The 16,166-nt window shown below is 47.0% G+C and overlaps 2 protein-coding genes across 3 annotated transcripts in view; one reads left to right on the top strand and one right to left on the bottom strand.

Moving 5' to 3' along the window:
- The window catches only part of ano3 (anoctamin 3), a 599,584-nt gene that overhangs the window by 440,134 nt on the left and 143,284 nt on the right, over positions 1-16,166 (top strand). The window contains exon 15 of the mRNA XM_041198368.1: positions 13,001-13,061. Within this exon, the coding sequence (XP_041054302.1) occupies positions 13,001-13,061 (61 nt within the window). The remainder of the gene's footprint in view (positions 1-13,000; positions 13,062-16,166) is intronic.
- LOC121283606 (mucin-15-like) overlaps positions 11,727-16,166 on the bottom strand; it is a 31,731-nt gene continuing 27,291 nt past the window's right edge. For both annotated transcript variants that reach the window (XM_041198369.1, XM_041198370.1), the window contains one exon: positions 11,727-13,395. In XM_041198369.1, the coding sequence (XP_041054303.1) occupies positions 13,220-13,395 (176 nt within the window). In that variant the 3' untranslated portion in view covers positions 11,727-13,219. The remainder of the gene's footprint in view (positions 13,396-16,166) is intronic.

The raw sequence follows: 16,166 nt of genomic DNA, 5'->3' as shown, positions 1-16,166 counted from the left end.
ATGTGCACTTGGGGAGCTGCACTTCAGTCGGGACTTTGAGGTTTGTTTGCCTGTCTTGCTTTGGTCAGCACTCGCAGTCATCAGTGCCAGGCTTCACAGACAGCGGCACGTCACTTTTAGGGAGACTCACCAGCCCGTCCCTACCTACCAGATCAGCCATATGTGGGGGGGTTTTCAACAGCTGCAGGGCTAGGGATTGTTTGAGGAAGGGGGAGAAGTGGCCTCGGGCAAGGGAAGAGGCTACAGGGTGAGGTCTGTACTGGGGAAGGAGGGTATCCCAGGGTGTGTGTGTGTGTGGGGGCACATGTTGATCTGTGCAAGTAGCCTCAAGATGGTGAGGGTTGAGGAGGCAGCCTCCAGAGAGATGAGGCCAGATGGAGATGTGAGGGTGTGTGTGTGAGAACGGGTGGTGATGTCCCTTGAGCTGGCAGTGAGTGAGAAGTCAGTGAATCTGAGGTGGGCTTGAGTATGTGAGTTTAGAGTGATGAGATGGTTGCCATACCCTGGCTGTGTGGATGGGATCGTTCATCCTCTTTCTGCATTGGATGGCCAACCTCTTCTGTGCAACATTGGCACTGATCACCACTGCCATCGCCTACCAAGCCGGAGTGGTAACGCTGCTGCCCCTCCTGTGGCCAGAGTCGGGGTTAGAGGACATCACAGCGGGCCTGCACGGCATCTAAAAGACACTCAAGGGCTGCAGTCTCCTTGCCTTTCGGGGCCACGTCTTCTTTGCTGCCGCCCTGGGCTGGAAGCCCTGAGTGCGGCCGTACTTTAAATGTGGTGTCTGGTGTGATGAAGCGGTGAGGTGACGGGGTAACAGGCGAATCGGAGCTCGTCCACCACCGAAACGGCGTGTGTCCCGGGAACGCATCATTAACGGGACGGGTTTGGGGCTATGCGGTGTGACGTGCTGCCATTGTGGCAGGCAGGGTAAACATCGTTTTTCCCACCCGCTACCGCACCTAATGCAAACCCGGGATGATTCCGCCCTTTATTTCTCTTTTTCGCATTGAACTCACCCCAAATAATTCATCTTCCTTGCCTGCCCCACAAATTCTTACGCCTCATTGGTTAAGAAGCTGCCCCGTTCACTCAGGTCCCAGGTGCCCTGTTACCCTCACTGTGACATTGCTGCTGGCGCCTTCAGCAACTTTCTAGACAAGAATGTGAGCTGAAGGGTGCCGGGGTAAGTCTCACTCACGGCGAACAGTGTTAAATGAGCGACTAAAGCAGCATCAGGCCCAGGGTTTCCTCGGGAAATCTCACCCTCCACCCCTGAAGGTGGTGACTTGTTCTGAGGCCATATTAACTGAGCACAAAAGCCATCCTCTGGCACTTACGGCAATCGACTGCTCCGAGGGGCTTGTTTTCAGATACCGCGATGGACCACAGAACAAATTCAAAATTCAGACATGCGCTGCGCACGATTTTTGAAAATTTGAAACGAGTCGGTGGGGGGGCGGGGGGGGGTGGTGGGTGGGGTTGAGGATTTTGCGGCCCCACAGCAGCATGTCTCCTGTCACCCGGGGGGAGCCATTTAAACCCGCATCCAGTTCGGCGGGACCATAATATCCCGCCGGGCGGGAAGGGCTGTAAACTCCCAGCTCAGGTAACTGAATTTCACGTTTCTGCGGCAAATGATAAAGAGGAAGCGAAGTTTCTGCCTGGCCTGCATTTTTCGATCGTCAGGGAGCTGCAGACCTCCAAGTGATAACAGAAAGTACAAAAATGCTGCAAAAAATGGCCACGCAGCTCAATCAAGCGCCTGAAAGCAGACCTCTTAAAAATGCTGCACCCAGATATTCCTTTTTTATTCTATTTCCGAAAGGAGATTTCATCCCTCCCTTGGATGAGGCTTCATCAAAAATGTAAAGGCCACCTGGCCGGTTGGTCCGCCTGCCTATTGTCAGGTTGGACAGGCCGCAAACAACCGCTGACAATCGAGCCGTTAAGGGCTTAATTGCCCGCTTAATTGTCTTAATTGGCCCTCCTCCGGCTACCCCGCGTACCCACCACACGAAATATTGCGCGAGCGCGGGATGACTTCCGGACGCTCGTCCAACGTCACCTGGTGCGATTTTAATCCCGTTTGGGTTAGGCGCGCGCCCATGGAGCGTAAGATTCGTCCCGTGTGCCGCAATGCTAAACGGTGAATGACAAGAGCTCCCTGCAGCTCTCTTCAATCTTTGATCTTATCCTCGTCTTACTTTCCAGCGGGACTCTTTTCCTGATTCCACACTAACTGAGGTGCTCCTCACGAGCCAGTGACTTCAGGCACTATTTGGCCTATTTTACGCGCAGAAAAGAGTTACATCTCCCTCACACATAGGTCACTAAAAAGGTACGTGCTGCACATTTCCATGTGCTTTTGTATTTGTCCATCTGGCGGAAGGTGGTATTTGTAATAATGAGGCCACGCTGAGCACGCTTTGTCAGCAGGAGGACACCATTTTTGCATTGGCTTTTCCCACCCTGTATCTCCCCAATTTAGTTCTTTTTTATTTATTCGTTCAAGGAATGTGGACATCACTGGCTAGGCCAACATTTATTACCCATCCCTAATTACCCTGGGGAAGATGATGGTGAGCTGCTTTCTTGACCCGCTGCAGTCCATGTGGTGTGGGTACACCCGCAGTGCTGTTAGAAAGCGAGTTCCAGGATTTTGACCCAGCGACAGTGAAGGAAGGGCAACATTATTGCAAGTCAGGATGGTGAGTTGCTTGGAGGGGTTTGCATGTGGTGGTGTTCCTGTGCATCTGCTGTCCTTGTCCTTCTAGGTGGTAGGGGTCACGGGTTTGGAAGGTCCTGTTGAAGAAGCCTTGGTGAGTTGCTGCAGTGCATCTTGTAGATGGTACACACTGCTGCCACTGCTTCGTGGTAGAGGGAGAGTTTAAAGTGGTGGATGGGATGCCAATCAAGCGGGCTGGTTTGTCCTGGTTGGTGTCGAGCCTCTTGGGCGTTGTTGGAGCTGCACTTATCCAGGCAAGTATTCCATCACACTCCTTACCTGTGCCTTGTAGATGGTGGACAAGCTCTGGGAAGTCAGGAGATCAGCTACTGTCTGCAGAATTCATAGCCTCTGTCCTGCTCTTGTAGCCACAGTATTTATATGGCTGCTCCAGTTCAGTTTCTGGTCAATGGTAACCCAGGATGTTGATGGTTCTGCTCTAGACAGCGGAATCAAGGACAACCTTGGCATTAAAATCCACCCCCCACTAAAAATGATCTTTCCTTCTTTTGCAATGGCAGCGAGGGCTTCATCAAGATCAGAACAGAACTGTTCTTTAACATCTTCATTGGAGTCAAGGGTTGGAGCATGCATGCTGATGATGATGGTATATTGGTTACAGCTGAGCTGTAGGAGAAGTGTCATGAGTCTTGCATTTGTACAACCGGGGAGTTCTAGCAGAGCGTCCGAGATCCTAATCCAGATGACAGAACCAACTCTGTAGACACAAAGGTCGCAGCCACCCTTTTCTTTCCAGTAGATGTACCTCCCTGCTTATATAATAAAAACAAAAAGTCCTGGAAATACCTAGCATGTCTGAAAGCATTGTGAAGAGAAGCGGAGTTAATGTTTCAAGTCAAGTATGAAGGAGGGTTGAAATATGGTGGGTTTTATGCAATTGAAAGTGGGGATGGGGAGGAAGAGAAAAAGGGAAGGTCTGGGATAAGGTAGAAGGCAGGAGAGATTAAATGACAGAGATGTGATGGATTAAAAGGCAAAGGGAGTGGTAATGGTTGTAGTAAAGAAACAAAACATTTGCTCAGAGTGAGTGTGAATGGCAGAATAATGTACAGCTCCGTCCAAAAGCAAAAACACGAGAAACAAGATTCAAACTGCCGCACAGCAAAACACAGAGTCAAATGGAGCACAGAGTTCGAGGTCTGAAGTTGTTGAACTCAATGCTGAGTCCAGAAGGCTGTAAAGTGTCTAATCAGAAGATGAAGTGCTGTTCCTCGAGATTGCTTTGAGCTTCACTGGAACATCACACGAGGTCAAGGACAGAAACGTGAGTGTGAGAGCAAGGTGGGTTATTAAAATGGCAGGCCACTGAAATCTCGGGGTAACACTTGCGGACTGAGTGGGAGGTGTCCTGCAATGCGGTCATCCAATCTGTGTTTGATTTCCCCACTGTGGAGGCAACCCTGTCATAAAAGGCGAAGACAGTAATCTAGATTGAAAGAAGTACAAGTAAATCACTGCTTCAACTAGAAAGAGTGCCTGGGGCCTTGGACGGTCAGGAGAGAGGACATAAAAGGTCAGGTGTTACATTTCCTGTGATCGCATGGGAAGGTGCTGTAGGAAAGGGACAAGGTGTTGGGGGTGATTGAGAAGTGGATCAAGAAGTCATGGAGGGAACGGTTCCCCCGTACTTCTGTCGGGGAGGTGAGGGTGATGTGTTTGTTAGTGGCGTCACACTGAAGTTGGTAGAAATGGTGGAGGATAATCCTTTGAATGCAGAGGCGGGTGGGGTGTTTCTGGAAGGAGGGAGGGAAGGGATGAGAGCAGAAGTGCGGGAAGTGGGCCAGACATGGTTGAAGGCCCTGTCAATCACAGTGGGGGGAATCCCCTGTTGAGGAAAAAGGAAGACATATCATTAGCGTTGATGTGGAAGGCAGCACCATCAGAACAGAAGTAGCAGAGGCAGAGAAACTTTGGAGAATAGAATGGAGTCCTTCAGGGGGCTTGGTTTGAGGAAGCGTGGTCAAGGTAGCTGCGGGAGTCAGTGGGCTTAAAATGAATATTAGTAGACAGCCTTTCCCCTTTCAAAAGAGAAGCCAAGGAAGTGAAGGGAAGTGTCAGGAGATAGACCATGTGAAAGTGAGAGAGGTGTGGAAATTAGAAGCAAAGTTGATGAAGTTTTCCAGATCCAGGCGAGAGTAAGAAACGGCACTGACACAGTCATGATTGTACTGGAAAAAGAGCTGGGGCGATGGTGGGGGTGGGGTGTGGGGAGGACCCCTGAGTAAGACAGGAACAAAGAATGTTCCATGTTCCCCAAATAAAGACGAAATGTTGTTCAGAATGGTGGCAACCTGTCAATCAAGCTGCATTGAGTCCTAACGCGTTATGATGAGCCAGAGCAGTGGCAGATTAGGAAAGAAAAGGAAGAAAATCCTGCCCTCCAGATCCCACTACCTCAGAAGATGTCCTACTCCATCTGCCCAATGATCTCCAGGTTGAGAATCAGGCTGTTCAGTCGCGTGAAGACCCACAGCAGAAAATCACGACCCTGAGTAGACGTCTTCCTCAAATTGAAGGGCAACCAATGCTGCACGTTGACATCACAGATCATGGTCTTTACTGAGCCATTAAGGAACTGACAGGTGTGGCTTGAATTCTCTAATCAGCAGAGCAGAAAATAGAACTGAATTGCAACCTGGATCTTGACCATTGGCGGACATTAGAGTTTGAGAAGAGAACCTGAGATGCTTTTGTTCTAGCCTCTGAGATATTTGTGTTCAGCTAAATCTGGCTTCTGACCATCCCTGATTTTAATCGCTGAACCATGGGTGACCGTGACTTCAGAGCCCTAAGCTCTGGAACTTCCTCCCTACACCCCTCAGCCTCTAGACCTCGCTTTCCTCCTTTAATTCACTCCTTAAACGCTACCTCTTTGACCAAGCTTTTGGTCATCTGACTTAATATCTCCTTATGTGGCTCAGTGTCATACTTTGTTTCATAATGCTTCTGTGAAGCATGTTAGGATAATCTGTTACGTTAAAGCACTATTTAAATATAAGTTGTTGTCGTTGCAACCATAGAATTGGAACAATGTGGTTTTGCTTCAACGCTAACTTTAGGAAATGGTGATGTCCATCCAGCATCGGAGCCAGGAGCCTGATTCCAGAATGACACAAATTCTCACTGTTGATAAAAACAAAAAACTGCAGATGCTGGAAATCCAAAACAAAAACAGAATTACCTGGAAAAACTCAGCAGGTCTGGCAGCATCAGCGGAGAAGAAAAGAGTTGATGTTTCGAGTCCTCATGACCCTTCGACAGGGGGGTGGGGGGAAGAGAAGTGGGCAGGGGGGGGTGCAGATGGAAAGACTAGCCCAGTAGACAAGATTTAAAAATAATGGAAATAAGTGGGAAAAGAAAAATCTATATAAATTATTGGAAAAAAACAAAAGGAAAGGGGAAGAAATGGAAAGGGGGTGGGGACGGAGGAGGGAGTTCAAGATCTAAAGTTGCTTTCCACCCCACCCCCACTAGAGATGTACCTTGAGTGCCCTGCCATCCATTCTTAATTAGCATATTCTTTTAGATAATATCACCACCTTCAACACCTCTTTGTTCTTCTGGCTGTGACATCTTTTGATGATCTTCTCCTATCACTGCTTGCTTGTCCCTACAACCACACCACCCCCCCCACTTCTCTTCCTCCCACCCCCCACCTTAAACCAGCATATATTTCACCCCTCTTCTAACATTCAATCAGTTCTGTCGAAGGGTCATGAGGACTCGAAAGTTTTTGTTCTCACTGTTGATGGTGAGTGAAACTGCTCCACACCAATGCTACAGCTGTGGGTTGAGAATATTCAATGCTCATGCAAACTTTGATTTTCCAATTTTCCCTTCACTGCGGCTCATTCGCTCAGCAGTCTCGGTCACTTCCTGATATTGCTGCTTGGCACCCAGAAGGGAAAAAACAATAAAAACTGGGGAATAAGAGTACTGGCCTAAACTGGTCTTGTGTACCTTAAAATGTAACACCAGTAAAAACCGGGAATAAAAAGAGTACGGGTCCGAACTGTTTTTTACCTTCTGGGCACAGATAGTAAGCAATTCTGAATCATCAGCAATGATTATTAGTTGAATCACTGCCCCATTGCAATGCAATCTCTTTGCCATCAAGTATTATTGAGCACAAAGTTTTAAACATCAGAGCTAGAAATTGACCGTCTGACATGGGTTGAGAACAATCTCTGCATTGAAATGGATAGGCTCGAGACACACCTAATATTAGAGCCTTGTTTCAATGAGGCCAGTGGGCTGCAGCCACATACCAGGCAACTTACTGGCAAATCAGAATTGTCTTGCAGACTGCTGCGTCCTCAGTAATGAAGGGTTGATTAGAAAGGGGCTAAGTAAGAGCCATGAATGGTCTTTAGTGTTATATATTTTATATGCCTCAGAGCTTTTTCAGAGATGACACACTGGTTTCTATCTGTGCAGGAAATTTATTTACAAGAGTTTTATACAATGCTATAAAATGTCTACTCCATGTTTCAGCTCTAGCTTCCAGCTCTTTCTGCAGTTTTGTTGACTTTTCTCTGAGTCCACACCAAAGCATAACCAACCAAGCACAGTGAGCATCAACAGCAAACAGACTCACTTACTCAAGCACTGAATAATTGAACACGACATCCGGCGCTGCAGTGGACCCATGAGGTCCCTTTCAGGACTGCTGTTTGGGCTGCATGTGGACTACATTTCCCTGGACACAGTCAACCAGGACACACCAATTTCAAAGGCGTCCTTAAATAAGTGTTAAGCTTCTAGTTTGTATATTTAAAGAGCAAAACATATGTTTCAGGTGCTGGCACTGGCTTCTTCTTTCTTTGGGTTTGCTAAAACAATGGAATACTGAATACGCACACTACCTGCAATATTCCCTGGCAAAGGGTGGGGAGCCAATGAATTTCTAAGCCCAAATATTTTACCTCATTAATATTTCTGACAACCCAGTCACTATATTAACAGACTCTGATGGTTTCTGTCTCGGTTTGATCTTCGCCCCGTATAGGTTTTCAGCATCTAGTTAATAACTTTCTTTTGGAATATGGCTCAAAGAATGCTGGAGCGACATGGATTTTAAAAAGATATGACAGAATCCTTGCATCTTGCGATGCCAAGCTGCAGGATGCCAGCAATACAGACCATGCCATCTGTTGTGGAATAGACCATAATATCTAATTACTGCAAAGATTACTGTGGGCAGGTGCAGCAGCTTTTATTCTAAGACAGATATTTGCAACATGCTTTCTTCTAATTTGAAAACTTGACCTATACAATTCAGCCTGTTACCATGTTGTTATCAACAACAAAGTTGGAGAGCCATAGGTTTAACTTCACTTTAGTTTCTCCATTTCCCCGTTTAGTGATTGATCTTAGTGGAACTGCTGATGATCGTCAGCAGGGAACCTTCACTGGGTTGATGGCTCTTGTCCAATTGCTCCTGACAAAAGTTGGTACAGATTGAGGTCCTCTGTGTGCGGTCTCAGTGGCAGAGGTGAGGCATGTGGACTGCTGGGATTGACAGAGGATTGACTGCAAAAATTGACTAGAAAATTGACTGAGTAGTGCCACCTTGTGGCATGGCGCTACGGAGGCCGAACAACGCTCCCGAGGGCAGGACGTGCTGCTGACTGTCCTGCCCGGCCCTTGAGTTAGAAGAGGGCACACTGAGGCGCATCCCCTGCATGTGTCACAAGGCCTTGAATTGACTTTATCCTGATGTCACATCGCCAACTGACACTAGGAACAGGTCTTGTGTATGTATTTGTTCATCATTCTTCAAAGACCTGGTGTGAAGCTTCAAGATCCACCCTGCAGTAACACTCCTCACAGGGCTAGGCACTCCGAACTGGAGCCAAGGTCACTGTTTCCGTTGCAAAGTCTCTGGAAGTACTCTGCAATGTTTCTGAAGCTCTTGTGAGTTGTGCTCTAGGGGGTTTGTTGCAGAGTGTTGCTGCGTCCTCACAGGGAAGGCAGAGGACAAAGGCTCCACTAGGTCTGGGGGCAGCAGTGGCAATGCCTCTGGGTCTGCAGAATGCCAGAGAGATGGAGCGAAGGCTGCAGACAGGGCAAGCTCTGCGCAGTGCTCCCTGCCAAGCTGGAGCCTGACTCCTTCATGTTCCATGATAGGCCAGCCAATGCACCCAGCGTCGCAGTGTACATGACATGTTGTCCTGTACGCTGCCCATTGCAGTCCTCATCTGAGTCCTCGGCAGCAGCACTTGCCTGTCACCTTGCCCTCCAGGGGGACTGGCAAATGAACCATTCTTTCTCTTGCCTGGCTGCTGTCTACCAATGCCTGGATAACTGACCACGTGCTGATCTCAACTCTATACTAGCAGGGTACGTGTAGTGCCAATATCTGAACCAGGAGCTGTGAATGTCAGATCAGGTGATGGACCCTCTTCAATACAGCTGTGCTGTTGGTCTCTTTCCTCCTCCTCAGGCTCCTGTAGCTGGGCAGGTGACAGCTCTTGTGTGTCTGAAAGCAGAGAAGCAGAAGGGAAGGGTTGGTGTGAGGGAAGGGCAGGCTGGTCGGAAGCAAGAGGCCCATGGTCACACCGTTGGCAGCTTGCTCATTGTGCTGGATACCAGGATGTGTGCCACATTGTCCTGCAAGAGAGAAGGCCGAATGTCAGTGATTGCCTAGCACAGTGTTTGGGTGATGTGCCTGTCATAGCTGAATAGCTGGAGGTATGTGGAGACTGCGAGAGGTAAATGTGAAGCTGGCAGCGTTGGTAGGTGTGTGAGTGGGGTGGAGTATCTGGATGTGAGGCCTGAGCCCTGAGTTCCAGGGAGTGCTGTTGGGTGAATATTGGGGCAATGAGCGATGTGAGAGGCTGGTGCTGTAGTGATCATGAGATTTCATGAGCAGATGCATTCACTCACCTTGAATACCTGTGAGAAGTCTTTACACCTCTTGTGAACTCCCTCCCCAAAGCTCTCTGTCTCTCCATCTGTTTCCCCTTCTTTAAGAAACTGCTTAAAAACTACTTCTTTCACCAACGTTTTGGCTGCCAGTCCTAACGGCCAGAATTTTATGTCCCACAGGCAGGCGCGCACCCGACCTGAAAGAGCATGAAATCGCGCGAGATGACATTGAGCGAGCGTCCCGATGTCATCGAGCGCTCACGTGATATTTCGCTCGGCGGTGCACGCAAATGTCAGAAGCTCACCGCTGACAATTAAGTGGGCAATTAAGCCCATTAAATGCCAAATGTCAGTAATCTTTCGTGGCCCATCCAGCATTACGGTTGGCAGATGGGCCATTCGGCCAGGCAGCTTTTACGTTTTTGATGAAACCTCATCCGGCGCGGGTAGAAATCGCCATTAGGATTTGAAATAAAAAGAAATGTCTGGGAACTGTTATTTTTTATGAGTTCTGCTTTCAGGTGCTTGATTGTGCTGCAGGGACATTTTTTGCAGCATTTTTGGGTTTTCTTTTATTATTTAGAGGTCTGTAGCGCCTTGAGGCATCTCTCTGCCTTCAGGGAGATCAGTGGAAGCGCTCACCAGCGTCCACGGTGACATTGGCGCCCGCCCTCTTCCTGCCTCCCCCCAACAGCAGTGCTGAACCTTTCTCTGTGTGTGTTTCACGCCGGCTGGCTGTTAATTGGCCAGCCAGCGTAAGATCGCAGTCAGGGGACTGATCACAGGCAGAAGCACATTTCGCGTCCGCTTCCGGACCCACCGATCACGCTCGCCCAGCGAGAGAAACATTCAGGCCAATGTCTCCTCCTTTAGCTTAGTGCCAATTTTTGTTTGGTTACTTTCCTGTGAAGCGCCGCAACATGTTTTAATACGTTTAATATGTGTCTAAATATGTTGTTGATGAAATTGTCCATGGAATTTTATTTTGTTGCCATAGCACTGTCATGTTAAAGAGTACTTAGAACCGTGGCCTCCAACTGGTTAAGGTACAGAAGAGCTATACAACAAATGAGATGCAGGTTTACTTAGGAACATGTTAAATAAGAGAGGGAAAGTAAGATAACAAACGACGGTAACTTATACACTTTGGGGAGAATTTTCTCCCCGTCTTGGGGGGTGGGGGGTGGGGGGGGGGGGGGGGGTGGGGGAAGTAGTGTGGGGGTGGGTGGGTGGGTGTGCAGCCGATCGGCTGGGCAGCACCATTTTACGTGGGCAGGCCAATTAAGGCCCGTGCAGCATGACACGCGCCTGAAAGCGCTCCCTGTCCGGGCAGGGGTGGGGAGTAGGCTGAGTCGGGCAGTGCGCTTTCTCGCGCATGCGTGCTAAAGAGCGCAGAAATCTCCCTGAGGCGCAGAGGTGAAACTGTCACATGAGCTGGGACATGTCCATTAATGTTAATAGAAAATTTTCCAGCACTTTAAAAACGTTCATGAAACCTCATCCTGCCCGTGGATGAGGTTCCATGAAAAACGTGAAGGCTGCCTGGGCCCTTCGCCTGCCACCCCCCCACCAACCTTAAGGTTGGACGGGCAGCTCAGGTCAATGACTTCATTGATTGTTAAATGGCCTTAACAGGCCTTTGACAGTTTGGCGGGCGCGCAGCTGACTTGGCTACATGCCCGCCGAACTGAAAACCCAAATGATGTGCGGTGACGTCGGAACACATGACCACGTCACCCCGCGTCATTTTATGCCTTGGCGAGTGGGCCCCGCCCCTACTCTCCAAGCTGAAGATTCGACCCTTTATTACACGAGCAGGTTGCAAGTGTTTTTGATTTGTACCTGGTTACCACGGAACTTCACACGTCCCAAAGGAATGACTGTAATATGATCCCTTAATAATTATCAGCATTCATGCTGTGAGTTTAAGTATTTGTTGGCAAGTCAACAAATTGAGCTGTGGATGTATGAAAATGTGCATCCCAGTGTGGGCACTAATAATAAGGTGAAATCATCAAATAAAGCACACCAGCATCCATTTACAGATTCTGGACTTCTGATAGAAGTAACAGGAGATGAAAAATAATGGCTTAGAACGTTAAAGAATATTTAAAATACTTTAATAAAAATCAGCAAAGCATTGAAAGTAATTGAAGTCTTTACAATTCCCGCATTTCACACTTTTAATTGATTTTATCATAGACAAACAAATAATGAAACTTATTCCATAGATAAGCAATTACAGGATCTACAAAAGTTGCAGGGAATACTTGTGTTTAGACTTGATTTATCCCTATCATTTATTGATTTTGCCTGTCCACAAATTCTGCAACAAACTTACACCACCCCCACCCAAGATGATTTTAATGGGGGATTTGCACTCGCGACTTTGCTAATATCACCCTGTGATGTGGTTACTGGGCAGCTTGGCCTGGTGTCTGACCTCCATTCCTCTATCCCTTTCAATCTGTCGTCTTTCCCTTCTCTCTCCCTTCCTCCTTTCTGCATGACCTTCGCTTGACATCTTTTCCGTGATCTCTCACCAAGTCAGGGTAGGTTAATGTAAGTATAAGCTAGTCGCGGAAGAGAAATCTTTCGCATCAAACAGCACTGCTGCAAAAAATGAACATTTTAAAGCAGGTGCTGGAATATTTTGAAATTGGAGCAATGGCATGTTCAAAGTGCCAACAAGGTGACCTTATTCATGAGTGATTGTTTCAATGCTGTCTACCTTGTGGAACCTCATGAAAAGTAGGATATTAAATGGAATGTGGCCATGATACCAAAGAGCACTCTTTATTCGAGTCATAAAACAAGTTATTCCAAGAATAATTGATCAAGCATGTCAGACCTCGGCCTGGCAATGATACACACGTGTGAAATTGTTGTACCTGCAGCTACCTGGTTCCAAAGCCAATAAGCTATATTTCTCTTTCTAAAATCCTGAGTGTCATTCCACTCAATGTATCTCAACTTTTCCACAATAGTCACCATCTGCATCTGACAAAGATAAGTAAAAAAATGGGAGTTATAAAGACAAATAGGAGTGACAATAGTGACAAACATGGAATATAAATGAATGATTGTTGACACCAAAGGACCAATATCGTCATTGAATTTAAATGACCTAAAGACCTTAAATTTGTGTTACTATGTGAAAATCTGTGCGTAATGTACATCATATTGTAACTGGAATGTTGAAGCATTAATTTATTAAGAATATTTCTCAACATGTCATTACTGAAGTTGAAAATGCTTTTTGTGGAAATTCAGTTTGTATAAAATGAACACAAGATGATGCTCCAAATATTTGTGTATTAGTTATGGGCTGTCTGTGTAACAAGATATTTAGCATTTCCATTCTTTCCCTCCCTCTAGCTAACACATTTATTTGACAATGGAGGCACTGTCTTCTTCGCCATTTTTATGGCTATTTGGGGTAAGTGCAATTCCAAGTATTTTTCTGTCTCCACAGTAGCTTTTTTTCAACAAAAAAAAATCACATCCTTCCAGTTCTAACCCATTTGATGCTACTCCTGATGTGGAAAGGTCTCTGTTCACTTTCTTTCTGCCAAACCATTTGAGATGTCAGTTGGGTTATGCGACATTTCCATATGAATGTGGTAAGTCATCCATCTGAATCTCATAATTTGGGTCATGCATCTGACCTGCATTGTAAGGCAGTGCTTCAATCAAAGCAGCAGGGTTGTAGTATGCTGCTCCTTCTTGGCACCTTAAATCAACAGCATCCTCTGTATGGTGCAGATGCAGAACTGAAATAAATGAGAATATGAGGTGATCATTTTGAGAACAAAGCAAATCTTTGTGATATAGCGTACTATCTGGTTGATAATGGGCCAGAACTTCCATGCAATGGCAATTACTGCAGGTTTGCCACTCCATTCCCGTTTACTTACCCAGGTCGGAACTGTACTTTTCTCGCTCAACCTTCCACCCTGGGCCTGGTGAGGATTCTGCAGAGGAGCAGCTCTGGACTCCTTCCAGTGCAGTGTAGCAGTTGGGGAAAATGGAGCCAGGCCCCTCTTTACAGCACTAACTGCCATAAACTGGGCAAGTTTAAAGGTCCCAGCCACTGAGAAGCCATGGAGAAGGTAAGTGTGTAAGTGTAGTAATTATGATTTTATTTAGTGTAATGTACCTTTAAGAATAATACTTGTTAGGCAAGATCACATGATCTGCAGTAACCAATAGGAGAATAGCACTGGCTATCTTTGCAGTCAGTGTAGAGATAGAGTTGGAGTTGAAAGCACGTGTGTAGTTGCTGCTGAGTATATTATAAATAAACTTAATGTTTTCACCCAAGAAGTGTCTGCAGATCAACTCTATCATTAAAAGCACAACTCAGCCGCCCCACAGCTGAGGGGTTAAGGTGGTTAGGAGGATGGGTCAGGTGGTTAGGGAAATGGTGATCGTGGGTGGGGGTTGGCAGGGGGAGGGGCTCGGATTTTCAGGGAGGCAGGAAGTCCAGGGGGTGATTGGGTGATTGGGTGTTTGGGTGGGGGATTGTCGAGTATTCAGAGGGGGTCAGAAGAGTCAGGTGGGTAGTCAGGGATCAGGAGGGTAGCTGGGGTTGAGGATGTCAGTGGAGTGGGGGTGGAGTTGGGGGGTGGGAGAGAGGGGCTGCAGTCTGCAGGTGCGGGGATAGCCAGGTTTTGGAGTTGGGGGATTGGGGCAATAATCGAGGGGGTGGGTGTGTAGTCATCAGGGAGTGAGGGGGATAATCGGGGCGGTGCGGGTCAGGAGGATATTCAGGGGGTGGGAGCTAGGGGTGCTAGCTGGGGTATCAGGAGGGAGTTGGGTGAGCAGGTGTAGTCGAGGTGGAGAAGGTAGTCGGGCAGTCATGAGGATATTTGGGGGTGGGGGGTTGGGGTGGTTAGAAGTATAGTTCCCCAAGAGTTTGAAGTGGTTTTAATCCTTCTAACATTTCCTGGGTAGTTATTCTGCCAAGACAATTGGAACTATCCAAAGTCGGAAGGTTCCAGCTTCAGGGTAATCGCCCACTGGAAGTTTAAACTTCCCAGGAACTCCTGTGCAGTTCTTGCATGGGGAGTTCCGGGGTCCCCCAGCGCATCTTCTGGGTTACGCCTGGGTACAACCCCCTGGGGTATGGAAGTTCTGGCCCAGTAATCTGTGCGACATTAATTGTAAACATCTTAACTGGCTTGTATAGAAATTCCAATATCTCCGACTTTAATGGAGGCATTATCCCACTTAAGACAATTGTACATTTGCGGTCCAGTTGTTCTGATTGTTATGATATTGCCTCCAAATCAGGTGCAGTTCAGGAAGACCTAATGCTGAACCAGTTGCATTTGTCCCTGTATAAAATACCAAGAGCTGGAAACCAGAGTTTACTTAGACCTGGCAGTTAATGACAGTCATGGTGAAGCAAAGGGAAAGCTATTTTGTTTTGAACTCATTCTAAGAGGCTGGGACAAGGGCGGCCTTGTGGTTCAGTAAGTAGCACTCCTGCCTCCAAGCCAGAAACTCTGCGTTCACGCCTCACTCCAGGACTTGCTGGCACTAAAAGGAGTGTTTGTGATGCGGTTCAACAGGTTGAAAATCAGCCTGTTAATCTTTTCAACACTTCCTCACTATCCCCCAAGGGGGAATCAATGTAGACGTGAAGACACAAAACAGAGGTTGGGACTTTGATTTGAGAGATTTAGTGGTATTGTTATCGATTTTGCTAACAAATTGAATATTTCCTTGCAGTGGAGCAACAAAATTTGTGACGTATATCTTGGCTGTGTAGCGATCTTGCTTGACCAATATTCTTTTTCCCCAGTGACTTGATGAATGCAGTGTATAGACGGGCAGTGTAAAGAGTTGCAATTAAAAGGAAGTGAAAATCGTCAAAGTACAAAATGGGCTACCGATTTGTCGTTGTACCGTTTCTGTTACTTCCCACATTAATTAATGCCCCCTTTGTGTCCATTTTAGAATTCCCTGTATGGATTATGTGTTGGTATGCAGCTTTGTGGTTCACACAGATTGGGAACATGTAGGAAAGGGGCACCAATTTATTGTTGACATCTTCACTGAGGTGAAGATTATTGGTGTGGTTTGGTAGGAGGTTTGAGGACTGGTGTGTTTCCACGCTGTGCTGTAGGATGAGCAGTGAGTTAAAGAAACATCCTTCTGTTTGAGATAGGGAAGAAGGTAAAGAGTTTTCCAGTTGCAGGAAGCGCTTTTTCAAATCTCCGGCCCCTTCTATGTCAGAGAAGTCTCATTTCTGCCTGTATCCTGGCAGCTGCTGCACCTCTTATATCCAAGCCTAAGTTGCCTTACAGTACATTAAGGAGCGTCAAAGCAGGAAACTATTGCAGCGATGGACCGTCGTTTTAATAAATGTAAGTGAGATCAATCAGGACTCAGTTGGCAAATTCAGCAAGGTTCAAAATGTCACAGGTTTCTAGGGATACATGTCAATCGTGGAAATTGGGCAGAAACTGCTACAATCTTATATACAATCAGCAACAGACCACATTTCAAAATACATGTGTCTGGATGACACTTACCT

Source organism: Carcharodon carcharias, chromosome 10, assembly GCF_017639515.1.
Source record: "Carcharodon carcharias isolate sCarCar2 chromosome 10, sCarCar2.pri, whole genome shotgun sequence".
Taxonomy (NCBI): domain Eukaryota; kingdom Metazoa; phylum Chordata; class Chondrichthyes; order Lamniformes; family Lamnidae; genus Carcharodon; species Carcharodon carcharias.
The sequence above is the reverse complement of the archived record's forward strand: the minus strand, read 5'-3'. Positions and strand labels throughout refer to the sequence as shown.